The sequence below is a fragment of the Centroberyx gerrardi genome, chromosome 24, assembly GCF_048128805.1.
Source record: "Centroberyx gerrardi isolate f3 chromosome 24, fCenGer3.hap1.cur.20231027, whole genome shotgun sequence".
Lineage (NCBI taxonomy): Eukaryota > Metazoa > Chordata > Actinopteri > Beryciformes > Berycidae > Centroberyx > Centroberyx gerrardi.
Window position 1 is genome coordinate 7,447,329 of NC_136020.1, and position 13,241 is coordinate 7,460,569.

General features: G+C 43.7%; 1 protein-coding gene across 2 annotated transcripts in view; it reads right to left on the reverse strand.

Moving 5' to 3' along the window:
• ppp1r12a (protein phosphatase 1, regulatory subunit 12A) overlaps positions 1-4,740 on the reverse strand; it is a 55,682-nt gene extending 50,942 nt beyond the window's left edge. For both annotated transcript variants that reach the window (XM_078282039.1, XM_078282040.1), the window contains exon 1: positions 4,442-4,740. In XM_078282039.1, the coding sequence (XP_078138165.1) occupies positions 4,442-4,678 (237 nt within the window). In that variant the 5' untranslated portion in view covers positions 4,679-4,740. The remainder of the gene's footprint in view (positions 1-4,441) is intronic.
• Positions 4,741-13,241: the final 8,501 nt, after the last annotated feature.

The window sequence follows — 13,241 nt, forward strand, 5'->3', positions numbered from 1 at the left end:
TTCAGTGGACTGAGCTTTCCTCAACAGCAAAGTCACTGACCTGCGTCTCTGTTGTGCAGACTACCAGAACAGGTGAGAGTAACAGGGAAGAGCTGTGGTGCAATGTGATGCACAGATGTTTTGCCTGTCTCGGCCACGGGGCCTCTCCACATGAGATGGCGGGATTTTCTCCCTCAGGCAGACAAACAGAAGGGTTGGGGTCTGTAAGAGGACGCCATGATGCTTTTATCAGGAGGACAGGGACATGTCAGCGACATCGCTTCCCTGCTCCTCTCATTGGCCAACTGGGAGCCCAGGGCACAGCTGAGAATCTCAGGGCTGGGGCTGTAGTTAGAGCTGCAGCAATTATGTAATGTGTTAATATGACTGATGCTGATCTGGATGAGAAGAAATGGAGCCGCCTCCCCCCCACCCTTTCATGTGCTCCATATTTGTTCCATTTCAAGATTCATGCAGCTCTATCTCACTCTAAACTGCTGAGCACTGCCGAAGACTCTTTCTCTGTTCAGTCTGTTATGTAACTCCCTCTCTGTACATGCAAATCCACCAACACAAGTGACTAGCAACCTGCCCCAAGTCGTTGCCATGGAGACAGCACAAGATAATGCTCATAGATTTCAGGGCCATAACGAGGGTGTGTAATGTCAACAGAGCAAAAGGCACTGTAATACCCAACTCTGACATGTTTAGCCGAGCTGACTCCTGTCACTTCGGCCCCTGGGATCAGTGAAGGCTATCGACGGTAAAGGAAAAAGGTTCAGGTGCAGGTCAGTGTGGAGATTTTCTTGTGCAAAGCAACAAGGCTCTCTGGCTCCCTCCCCACTAATGGCCTTGATGGAGCTCAGTGGGCAGCAGTCAGCTGGGCCTTGGCATCGCATGGGGAGAGGCAGGCAGACAAGCCCGAGAGAGAATGACTGGAGGGGAGGGGGTTAGGTGACAGCTGAGGAATGCCTGCTCTGCTCTCCCTTTGCCATGGTTTCCAACGACTGTCATGTGAGGAATGCACGGGCTAGGACGACAGGACCTGGAATGCTACCCTCTGAGACTAGCTTAGCTGACGAGATCTGGAATCTCCACTTGTCTACTGAACCGCTCATTCACTTGTACATCCTCTCTACCCCTCCACCCGAATCTATGCGATTTGTGCTGGGTTTTTGGACAAGGGGGAAGCCGACCCGTCTCAGTCATCCACATTACAAAGAGGCAATGTGTTCTAAAAACTCAAAAAGAGGCTATCCGAAGTGACACTTTTCATCATGGTGTTCTTGCGTGTATATCAAAAAACTGATAACGTCATACATTACTATCATTGCTAAATTCTCCTTACCTCATCCCTAACCTCCAAATGCACACCAAAGGCAGAAATGGCCTTCATTGTGAATCACATCACACAGACCATGACTGAGAACATGTTTACGAGTCCTTCAGAGACAAGTCATTTTAAATGACACAAAGTCGATGGTATGACTCACACAGAGACTCAACCTCTAGCCTAAATGTAAGCTTATGCCAGGCCTGCACTACAAAGCAGAGCTACAGACTCTGAGTCATACCCAAACTTAGTATCATCTCCTGAAACCCAGTTAGGGGGAACTTGTGGTAGTGGTATTTATAACCCCGCACCACTCACCAGTGTTGGGAGCGATATCACTGCACCCAAGGAGGAGTGACCCCTCCTGTACAAACATGACACACTTCACAACAAAGCCAGAGGTCACTAGCCCAATAACAGAAGACAGGAATTTGAGTTGGCGACAAAATGAAACTGTCAAAATTGCCTGTGATGTCATCAGTAATTGACAGGCTTAGAGCTGATGGTAAAAAGAAACAAAAGTTACTTTAAAAAAAAAAAAAAAAAAAGATAAATACGTGTTTGTGTAAGTGTTTGCCAATAACAATCTTGTTTGTTTTCCAAAAAAGAATAGACATCATGCCATGGGATGATCTCACATCTATTATCCAAAATCAAAAAGAAATGCATGACAAAGAAAGCAAGAAAGACTGTTGCTGTGAACGTCAGGTGACTCTGGCTGTCCGTCTCCTCTTCACTTCGTCTAAGGAAACCAATATCAGCTTGACCTCCCTGCAATCCTAGGATTAGCACGTTAAACGCAAATCCCTATATCGCCTTCAACTCCTTCAGACCCCAAAACCCACGGATCACATGCTGGCCAAGAACACACACACATACACACACAGAGCAGCTTCTCGTCTCCAGAGATGGTTAGGTCTGAAGAGCGGCACTGCAAATTCTTTCCTCACTCTAGCTCATCCCTGGACATCGGCCCAAAAAAAGGCAACGTTTCCACCCAATGAGTTTGCGCAGGGGGGCATGCTGATTCCAGATGAAATTATAACAGACTCTGAACACAACAAAGGGTTGATTTAACAACACTATCGATAAAACTACTAAGAAAAGTCTTGATGCAAATTAAATCCATTCATTCACCCAAAGATAAAACTAATGACAGATCTTGGAAGACTGCTTGCAAAACTTTTAATATGTTAAAGAAAGTCCTGGACAGCAAACACTGAGACATGCTTAATACTGCATGAAGCAAGATGCACACGGCAATCCTCAGGCTTACTCAGACTAGACGTGGGCAATGAGTAATGAGATGACATCACTGGATATCTATGCTAGTTTGAAACATTTAATGTAAGAATTCTTCTGTTAATCTTTTAATCATTTTAGCAGTTGCCATCCAAACAACCTGACACCTAGAAAGCATCTTTGCACAAGGCTTATACAATGACTGACAAGGTGAAACTCCTCATTTTTCCACCAACAATGACTCATACTTCCATTCCATTTCTCAAAAGTTAAGAAACCTTTTTATTGAATGACAGCAGTTAATTCTGAGTACTGACATGTTACCACATAGAGCTTGGGGGGTACTAGGCCACATCTAGCATGCAATACATAATAAACCATATGGTAGATGATACCAAGGAAGAAGAATTCTTTAACTGTTGACAAACTAGGTACTGTATACTCAAACCTAAGTGAAGCAATGTAAGTTAACCCACAAATCTACCGTGGGCTGCAAAACACTGAATCCAACTTGGCAAATATCAACTTAGACATGACTCTCGGTTCAGGTTGTGAAGAGAAGCAGCACCTACTGCCACAATCAAGGTTTTAGTGAGTCAAAACATTGGTTTGCGTTTTGTTGTTGCTGGTGAGTACATCAGCCATTTTCCTGTTTGATTTAAGGTTAAGCGACATACATAAGCTAGCACCTGACGTTACTGGCTAACGATATACCCAACATCAGCTGCCATTTTCATTTCGGACTGTGTATAGGGGCTAGCTAATGTAGCTACTGGCGTTAGCGGGCAAAGACTTAGCTTTGCACTGCTGACATTAATGCTAAATAGCAAGGTAGCTCGCCAACAGATACTTTTTGAGAAAACCAAGCTACGATGGTCACCAATGTTTGGAGACCAAACGAACGCTAACAGCTAACGTTAGTTAGCAAGCTAGCTAACGAATGAATTAACCTTAGCTAAACCTGCACAACGGCTAACGATAGTTAGCTGAGCTTGCTAGTCTATCGTTAGCCTAACTCGGCTTGGTTAACATTACGTTGCAACTAACGTTTACCATCATTTGTCATGTTGTTATCAGATTTCAACAAATCTGAAAAAAATGTACTAATAAAACAACATGGACCGTAATTGACTGATATAACATCACTGTTCTGGCTTTGTAAACATAGCGTTAGCTTGTAACAGAGTATAGACAGCTAGCCTCTGCTTCCTCTCCAGAGGCTAGTCTGAACCGCGCTGGGTGGTTTATACAAATCGACTTTTGCTGCTAGCCGGGTTATATAGCTAATCATGGAATCCAACTTGCCTGGATAGAGCGACTCAATCAATGACAACATTGATCTTGCTAGTCTTATGGGGTTCTAGTACCCATATATGAGTTTTAACTAACAATATTATTGAACCATGGAAATACTGATGGATATTGGGCTTGATTATACAACATAAACTAGCCAGCTAACGTAACGTTAGACCTGACGTTACAATCATAGATGCAGCATTACAGCAATTAGACTGCACCCACTGACAGAGACTCTAGACTCAGGTTGGTTTTGTGAAGCAAGAAGTAACCCAGAAAGCAAAGCATTTAACTTGATCGTTCGTTGTGATTTGCACTCGGAAAAATGCATTCACAGCTAACGTTAGCACACCTCCAGAGTTAAATAACCCACAACCACAGCTCAGAAAAGAAGCCAGTGTGTTCATCTCTGCCCTGCGTCGAAACGGACGGGTGTGCTTGGTAGGTAAACAACGGAATGAGAATGGCTTCCATTTGACAGGTGTTCCAGGACAAGCAGTTGTTGGCAGCAAAACGATATTTATGTCTCATACTTATGCTAGTGGCAGCGTCGAAGACTGACGTTAACATGTATAGCAGGCTAACACAAACCTGGTGGAGGGCGGTGAGACCGTCTACATTGGCGTAGTTGATGTCAGCGCCCCGGTCAAGCATTCTGAGCACCTCCTCGGTATCGCCGCTTGAGCAGGCGGCCAGAAACACGGCGCCATCATCGAACTTCACCTTCGTCTTCTTCTTTTTCAGAATAGGAGGCTCCAGGTCCGTTTCCGAGCCCAGCCATCGCTTTAACTGCTCATTCCTCTTCTGCTTGGCGTCCGCCATCTTCATCCCCCTCCTGTCTTGGGCTTCTTATCTTTCTCCGAGAGAGGATATACTTTATAGTGCCACTATCCCACAGCGCACTGGGGCGTGGGAAGGGAGGGGTGTGGAGGAGGGGGGACTGAGAGGGCGTCTGGATTGTTTTCCATAATCTCGCGAGATCTGGAAACGTCAGCTCAGGATCTGCAGTATAACGTCATCATCAGCAGATTATAGGGGGAGAGTGAACAGGGTCATCCCTTATAGACTCTGTATACCAAATAAGACAAGAGCATTTGAACATATTACATAACATTCACCTCACAAGCATTTTCGCTTCAGAGGTTGCAGACACTGATGGAAACTGCTCTTTCTGTAGCGCTGAAACAAGAGTCTGTATAATAGAGTCACTTATTCTGGGATTGTAATATTACTGCTAAATTCTGGGTATGTTTATCTACACACTTTACAAAGATTTCCCATTATAACTTCACTTTGAATATAAAGGATGTTGTGCGACAAAGACATGAAAGCAGATCATATGGTAATCATAATGATCTTAATGGGGGAAATGTAGTTTATTTTTACATCTTCAAAATTGAAACTCTTGATTTCAAGCCTTCTCTCATGAATTTGCCGCTTTAGACTCGCTCCAGCTACAAACCAACAGCTATAAGATGTATTTAATCTAATGTAATTATAATATAGCCTATGACTGTTTTTGTTCACAGTTCACAATTTGTTGACTTAATTCTGTGAGATAACCCATTGACCCTGACTGCTAGAGTAGTCACTGGGAGTATTGTTCAATTACAAGTGAACAGAGTCACCATTGTTAATTTGATGATACTTATGAGCAAGCTATATATAAATACAGTAGGGAATTGGAATACACATTGTCCATAGATTCCTTAAAATGTCATACCAATAAAAGCCTGTCTCCTATAATAACATTTTTCATTCTCAAGGACCTGTCTTTTCTGTTTTGCTTGTCTGTTTGCTTGCTTGTTTGTTTCAACTATTTTTCTTTCTGTAAATTTAGTTCTATTTAATTTGTTCATCTGTGTTTGTAATGCTGTTTCTTGTTTTGTAGTGAAGTGTTTCAATACCTTTTTGTACTCAAAGCTTTCAATAGAAATTGAACAGGGCCAGCAGTAGAAAAACTGCACATTCTGTAATGTCCTCCCAGAAACAGTATTAATGCATTTGTTGGGGAAAAACATGCTGATTTTTGTTTAAATTGGTGGATGTTTGACCTATGATGATCACTGACTGGAGGTCACAGTTTGCCCACCTTTTTATTCACCACTCCATCACATGAGCAACATAACACGAGCAAAAACAAACAAAAACAATTTATTTATATTATATATTATATTTGTAAGTATATTGAACAGTATATGGATACTGTCCTATACTCTTCCATGAAGAAATCTGTGAAATTCAAATTCATAAATGTGTCTTTCCTTTAAGGTCTTCTTGTAATTATGTTATTGTATTGCATTGTTGTAGTTATTCATTCCATGATTCAGTTAGTCATTCTATGTATACTGGTGTTTTTGTACATTCCTTAGCTCTAATTAGGGCAGTTAATGGGAGATAACATCGAGCAGGCTGTTTGCGTAAGATGTTTTGAGCAACTGACCAAGTATAACATTTTGAAACCAGTATGTAAAAAAAAAAAAAAAAAAAAAAAACATGTGGACAAATGTGGAGTGGCTGTGATGTGTTATGTCAATAAAAACTTGAGACATAGACCATCTACCTTCCTGTTTCGGCCCCCCATGATCATGAACAGCAGACTATATGGAGTTGACTATTGACCTAAGCGCCCCACCAAAAACTATAGCCCCCCCAACCCTGAATGGGGCTTTGTTTGGTTTATCCCACCAACTCTTTCATTACTGTTTTTTTCCCTTGTCCCTTTTCATTTTCTCTTTTCCATTTGTTTTTATATGTATTTTGATGCATTTTTTGTGTTACGTTTTTAATTTCTTTGTAACTGAATTTTTTTCACTACTTCTAGTGATTTTCATTCACTTTTTATGTAAAGCAGCTTATGACCCCGCTGTGTGAAATGCACTCTAAATCAATTTGGTTCAATTTGATGTAATACATTTGCTCTCACTTGGTAGTGCATTAGCATTTCTCATATCGAGGATACTTGAGTCTTTCTGTTACTCTTTATTATGGGCAGTGGCATTCAGCCGTGCTAACCTGACTAAAGCTATATTTCATGTTAGAGGTATTTCCCATTTCTTCCACATATGGATGAGTCAAAAAAGGACAAATGGAAATGTCTATTCCAACTAGGCCACATGTAACATGCTTAGTTCCCATGTTAATAAAAAACATATTGCTCGCACAGGGAAAATAAAGGCCATTTTAATACAAGCAAGTACCTGTAATGATTTGATGGGTAACATTTAAAGTGCTAGGAATGTCTAGTGGACTCAAGCACAGGGGTGGTCCAGTTCAACTTGAAGTGAAAACAAGGTGGCCTGGCAAAAAGTCTTTTATTTTTTTAATTCTGGCAGCGCCATGTGTTATTGTTGGCAGACTCCCATGTGTACTCAGTAGGGGGTGCGGTGTTGCCTCGTCATACGCAGGTTGTGTCTCCGGAGCATGCCGCAACACTTTTCAAATTGAGGTGCCATTAGCAGATGATAATGATAGTGCTTGTGGCTTTAAAAACATTTAAAAATGCATGAAATTTTTACTGCTCGCGCTTGATTAGATACCACCCACCTACTGAACTTGCAGTCGACTTCCAGAGCCAACGGGCTGTTCAGGCAGCGCCGTGATCCAAAACATTTATACAACTAACCGGGACCGTCAGCTCTCGTGTGAAGACCTGCTACCTCTCTTTTTCCCCATCTCAGTGGGTCATTCATCACGCCACTGACATTGAAGGAAGACAGATTTGCAGTAATTCATATTTCGGCACATGCAGCAAATGAGTCTTTTCTGCTCAGGCACAGAAGATTCCGGACCAGAACAGAACAAGAAGGTTTAAGACATGCAGAAGAAGAGCAGCTCGGCTCGTTCTGATCCGGCATCCACCGGCCTTAGTGCTACAGAAATATCATGGCAGATTTCCTAGCAGTGGGTGTAGTGAGTCACGGGGATGGTGGAGTGTCAGGAGGCTGTTGGCCAGAGGCTTGGATGTGCTGATATCAGGAGAGCTGGAGGGAAAGTGATGCGTAAGCTGCTGTTCGGCGAGGAGAGCAGACCTGGCTGTGATGGACAGTGTGAGGGCAGCCATGTGGGCCACATCCAGCTCAGGACCTGAGTGTAGTGTGTGTGTGTGTGTGTGTGTGTGTGTGTGTGTGTGTGTGTATCAGTCTTTCTGTCTTGGTGTGATACAGAGTTTCAGCGCTGTCTTTGCTTGGAATCTAGAATGCACTTTCAGGACATTTGAATGCCTCGATGCTTCAGCGGGCCCAACATGGAGGAGTTTCATGCTGGCTGTCTTTGCTGTGCAGGGCAGACCGGGGCAGCCATGAAACCATCTGCCGCTGGGTTTTTTTTGCCAAGCCCAGCCGACAAGCTCCAGGCTGAGGAACTTGGAGACGTCCGAGGTGGTAATTTGTCACAGCCTTCTAATCAAATGTCCAATCAAACGCGTCCATCAGTGGTGCAAAGGTAAATTCATACGCCGTCAACTCTCGCATGTAGTGGCCTTTTTCTGCATTTTGTGGCGTTGCAGCCTGAATGCAAAATGGATTCAACTGAGATTTTTTGTCAACAGTCTACACAAAATACTCTATAATGACGATGCGGCAAAAATCCTAATTGAATCCATTTTGAATTCAGGCTGTAACACCAAAAACATGTGGAAAAAAGGGGTTCAAAGGGTTTGTATGCTTTCTGAAGGCACTGTACATTTCTAACCTTGCAGATCGCACCAACAGTTAACAGCTTAACATCCATGTCACCACACAGTTATCTAAGAGGGGCTATTTGTTGCACTGAGGACCCAACAACTCATCACTGTATATCCGCCTACTCCATTTTATATAATTACAAACCACTTGAATGTATAGTAAATGTTTATGCATCTTGCCTTACCCGCTCAACAGCTGTATTACCACGATGACATCAACTTGAGATCTCCCATGACCTATAGCACAGTAAGGCTGACCTGAGTACAGATATTAGCAGTCACAAGATTTCCTTGACTAATCTTATAGGGAATTTATTTATTGTAAAACTGCCTGTTTAAGTGCTTTTGCCATGCCTTCCTGCAAATGAACGCAATCAACGCAAATGTCCCCACTTGAGATGGAGAGGCTGTCAAAGACCAATATTTTTTAGATGTTGTCACGTCAGAGGATGTGCTTATCATTTGTCAGGAAATAAATCATACAGCAGCAGAGGAAAATCATTTATCAGCTGCAGCTCTGACAGACAATTGTGACTATAAAGGGGGGCAGAGCTACAGTGCGTGTGTCATCAGACTTCTAGACAAACTCTCTCATTACCCTTCACTTTGAAGTCAGATGACTGTTTGCTGTTGTTCCCGTTCCTCGCGAGGATCAAAGTGTCTGGGACTGACTCAAGTGCATCGATACCACACAATTAAACCGGCGGCGCACTCTCACTGTTTGCCTTGTGCCAATGCGATGTGCGTTAAAAAAAACCCAACCAGAGATCTCAAAGTCATCTCACTGTAGGCGTGTTTTCAGCGGCGTGACATCACTGTCAGAGCCTCAGCACCTATGACTGATGCCTGAGAGGAAGCCTGTGTTTACTGTAGTAATTGAGTGTTTCCGAAACGACTGTTCTCTGGTGTGGTTTGTGAAGCCAGATGAGGTGTGTAAGTCAAGTGTTCTGGAAAGACAGCTGGCAAAGGGGGGGAGGAGGCCTGTTTGTTTGCGTGTGTGTGTGTGTGTGTGTGATGGAGTTTCTCGGGAGGGGAGGCTGTTTGACTGGAAATTCATGATAGTCAAAAATAGGGTTAGACCGATATATTGGTTTGCATATATATTGGGTTTCATTAAATATCTGATATGGACCAATCAGTGTCTTCCACCTCTGATATGATGGAGGTTAAAAACATAAAAACAGTCTGTATAAACCCGCATGAAATTTGATCTTCTTGGCACATTATTTATTCATTTAATTGTTCAATTATGTTTTATTGGAAATCAATTCTTCATTTAAAGGCCTAATGTATCCAAGAGTTTCCCTACTATTGAACAGGTGGGTCACCCTGCCTTAAAGAGCTGCTAACACTACAAGAATTTCATCAGTCTGGGTTTCAATGGAGAGTTTTAGTGTCCCATGATGGTCTAAATGCTGTTTCAGAGGCTTTTCCACCCTGACAAGAATAAAATTCTGGTGGAAACACTGACTTTGGCATGAAAATAGACAAAATATCAGCTATATATCGTATCGTATCGGCCTTCAAAAACCCATATCGGTCGGATACCTCACTTCCAGTACCCATACAGTAACTGTAAGCCATTATGCAGACACTTCCCCCAGCATGTCAGCGCAGGTAACCCAGACCAGCAGCACTCAGAGCGGGGTGACTGCTGAAGTGCGGACAGCTGAGTAGCATCTGAGAGAAGCCAGATGCCCGCTGGCCCGCGCTCCCGCGTCGCCCCGCTGCCTGTCGTTTGGCGCCTGCGACACCGTCACACTCATCTCCTCCCAGACCCGTCGGATCCAGACGGCAGCGCTATCGCACAGATAGAAATAGTCGCGCTTTGATGTTATCGCGGGACGTCTAAAAAGTGGCGGCAAGAAATACCCTGATAGCGCTGGCTCAGCCCTTCAGCTCCTTCCAATTAGTCACTGTCGGGTCGTAAAGCTCGTCCCGGCCCGCGGTATCAGGCGAGAGTTAGCGGGTCTGCAGACGGTGCAACTCTGCATTGTAATAAGCCATTGGAATATAATAATATTCAGAAGGGTACGGCGCGTTCCTCCAGGGAGCAGCAGGCCCAAGGTGACACCGCCGACCCATGTCCATCACTGATGAACGGGCCTCCATTTGACCGCATGTTAAGCATGCTATGGGTCGGACTTCACCTCACCTTCCAATGTGACTGGGGGCTTCAGCTCTCAAGGTATGTAGGGGAAGAGCGGAATAATAATAGTCAGGCAGTCAAGTAGAGGAATAGAAACCAATTGGAGACAGAATGGTGGCGGTGGTGTGTGTGTGTGTGAGGGGGAGGTGTGTGTGTGGGGGGGGTTTCAGACCATTCTCATCAAGGGGAGTAATAATAGCAACCTGATCTCGCCAGTGGTCACATGCTGTGGTCATCTCCTCAGCTGTGAATTCTGCTGTACGTGCTTGTGTCTGAGTTCCTCTATGTGTGTGTGTGTGTGTGTGTGTGTGCAGTGTAAATCCATTAGATGCCCCCTTTATTATTTGAACCAAATAAGACAAGCGTTAACTTGCAGCAACAACTTTCCATGCACAGACACTGAGTGATCGACACAGATCTGCCTGTTGAAGCTTTGGGTCATCACACACACACACACACACACACTCACACTGGATCTCTTACTGGACTGTGGGGGATGTTTTGCAGCTTCTCCCTGCCGTCACAGAGAGCTTGTCACATTTATTACTCGCTCATATGATAGATACACCAGTGAGCATGTGTCTTAACATGGACTGGGGGCATACTGGCCTGACGGGGAGCGCTCGGGGAGCTTCTTGAAAATACCAGCTGGACGGAGTAATGCGTGCCACCTGGCAGTCTAAACGGCCCGTTCTGACACGGGGGGCTATCTCAGCAAGAGCGCCCCTCGCCAGAACCGGGGCGCAGGGCCGGGGCGCGCAGGGTGGCGGAGGGCGGGGCGGGGCTCATGAGGTGATCGACTCCCAGACGACAGCTGAGCTCCGGCCCTGGACAGAAATAGGGCAGCCCCCTTCACTTAGCGGCCCGTACAGCTGTAGTATCACTCGATTCTGCTCTTTCAATCCCAGTCCATTATGCTGGCATGATAACAATGGATGTTTGATTGCGCTAAGTCAATTCAAATGAGCGGCGATGGTGTTATGTCAGGTATGTGCAAATGAACAGAGGACTTAGTATATGCTACAGACACTTTTAATTCTGGGACGCATGTTTCTTTAAGGCCAAATGAGTAGTGACAGCCTAATAAGACAAGGCTATTTGAGTGACCTTGTTTCCTAGAGAAAAGAGGCTAATAATAGGCCAAATCTGGAGCTGCGGTGAAGCCTGTAATGGGTTAGTGCTAAAAGCTACAATGAGTCATTCCAGCCAAGCAGCGCATGGAAAAAAGAGCATCAATTTTTGCTGTCAAAAATGAATATCATGTTCCATTGATAGGGTAGCTAGATGGAAATGAGCATGTTTTGTCTCTATTCAGATGAATAAGATAACAAACTACAAAACAGCAACTGTAATACATTATAGTTAACAAAACTTAGATTGAAGAGGCTTTTGCACATCCACACTTTGACACAATCAACATGTAATAATGGTCAATTGTTGCTGTACATCATGGTAATAGCATGATAACATACTCAAAGTAAATATAGCCTCTTCAAAATGATTTCCTCGAAAGCTGATCCTCAAACCAAAAGGACTCTCTCTCAGTGGCACCATTCATCTCTTGGATCATTTCAAAGGCACTGGCTTTCTTGTTTTAGACTTCTTGGTTTAGCCGCTGCATTATTTCCATTCACCTTGATGAAAAGAAGCGTGAGAGGAAAAATAGAGCCACGTTCAGTCTTTAAAGCCGAAGGCCTATCGGGTTTACATACCGCGTGCACAGAGTGAACTGAAGTCAACCCTGTGGATGATCAGGGGGTACAAGCCCGGTGGGTGCGTTCTCTGGGGTCAAAGGTCACAAACCATCTCATTTGTCATGGGCAGTTCTTCAAGGCACTTCGGTCCACATGCGGACAGGTTCATGTTTCAATTAACAGGTGTCATATATCTTGTTTCCTAACTGTGCTCATCTCCCACGACCTTGGTAATCCTAAAATCTACAGCAAGTTACAATGGATATCTGTTGGCTGCAGCGTTTCCTGTAACCGGCATCAATCATATTCACTTTGTTTCAGTGACTGGTTGAAGCCCCAATCCGGGAATGTCTTTGAGTATATCAGGTATATTTTCGAAGGGTACTCCAAAACTAATACAGGGCAATTTTTTGTCTTTAAATCAAGAATATTATGTCCGATTCAGTTCAGAATGACTTCAGCAGGCATTATGACCGGTCTTAAAATCTATCTTTTTATCTCTTTTTAGCTCTCAGTGTTCAGTCAAGATCCATCCAGACATTTCACACAGGAAGCCCTCAAGCAGCAATTTATAAATAGATAAGTCTTACTTGTGCTGCTCAGCTCTCTCCTCTTGCAGTGAAGCCACCCACTGATTATTATTACACTTTATGCTGCTATCTGCCACCACTATCAGCAGTAGCCTATGCAGCATGAAAGCTAGTATAACACAGGCTGATATTTGAAAAAAAACATAAACAACGCATCCCTTCACCTCACATATTTTGAAAAATCAATTATCTGTTTAGAGGTGATAAAACTGGCTAGCCTAAACTATATATTAAACTAAACCTATATAGTACCTGTTGCATGCTTTGCCTTTCT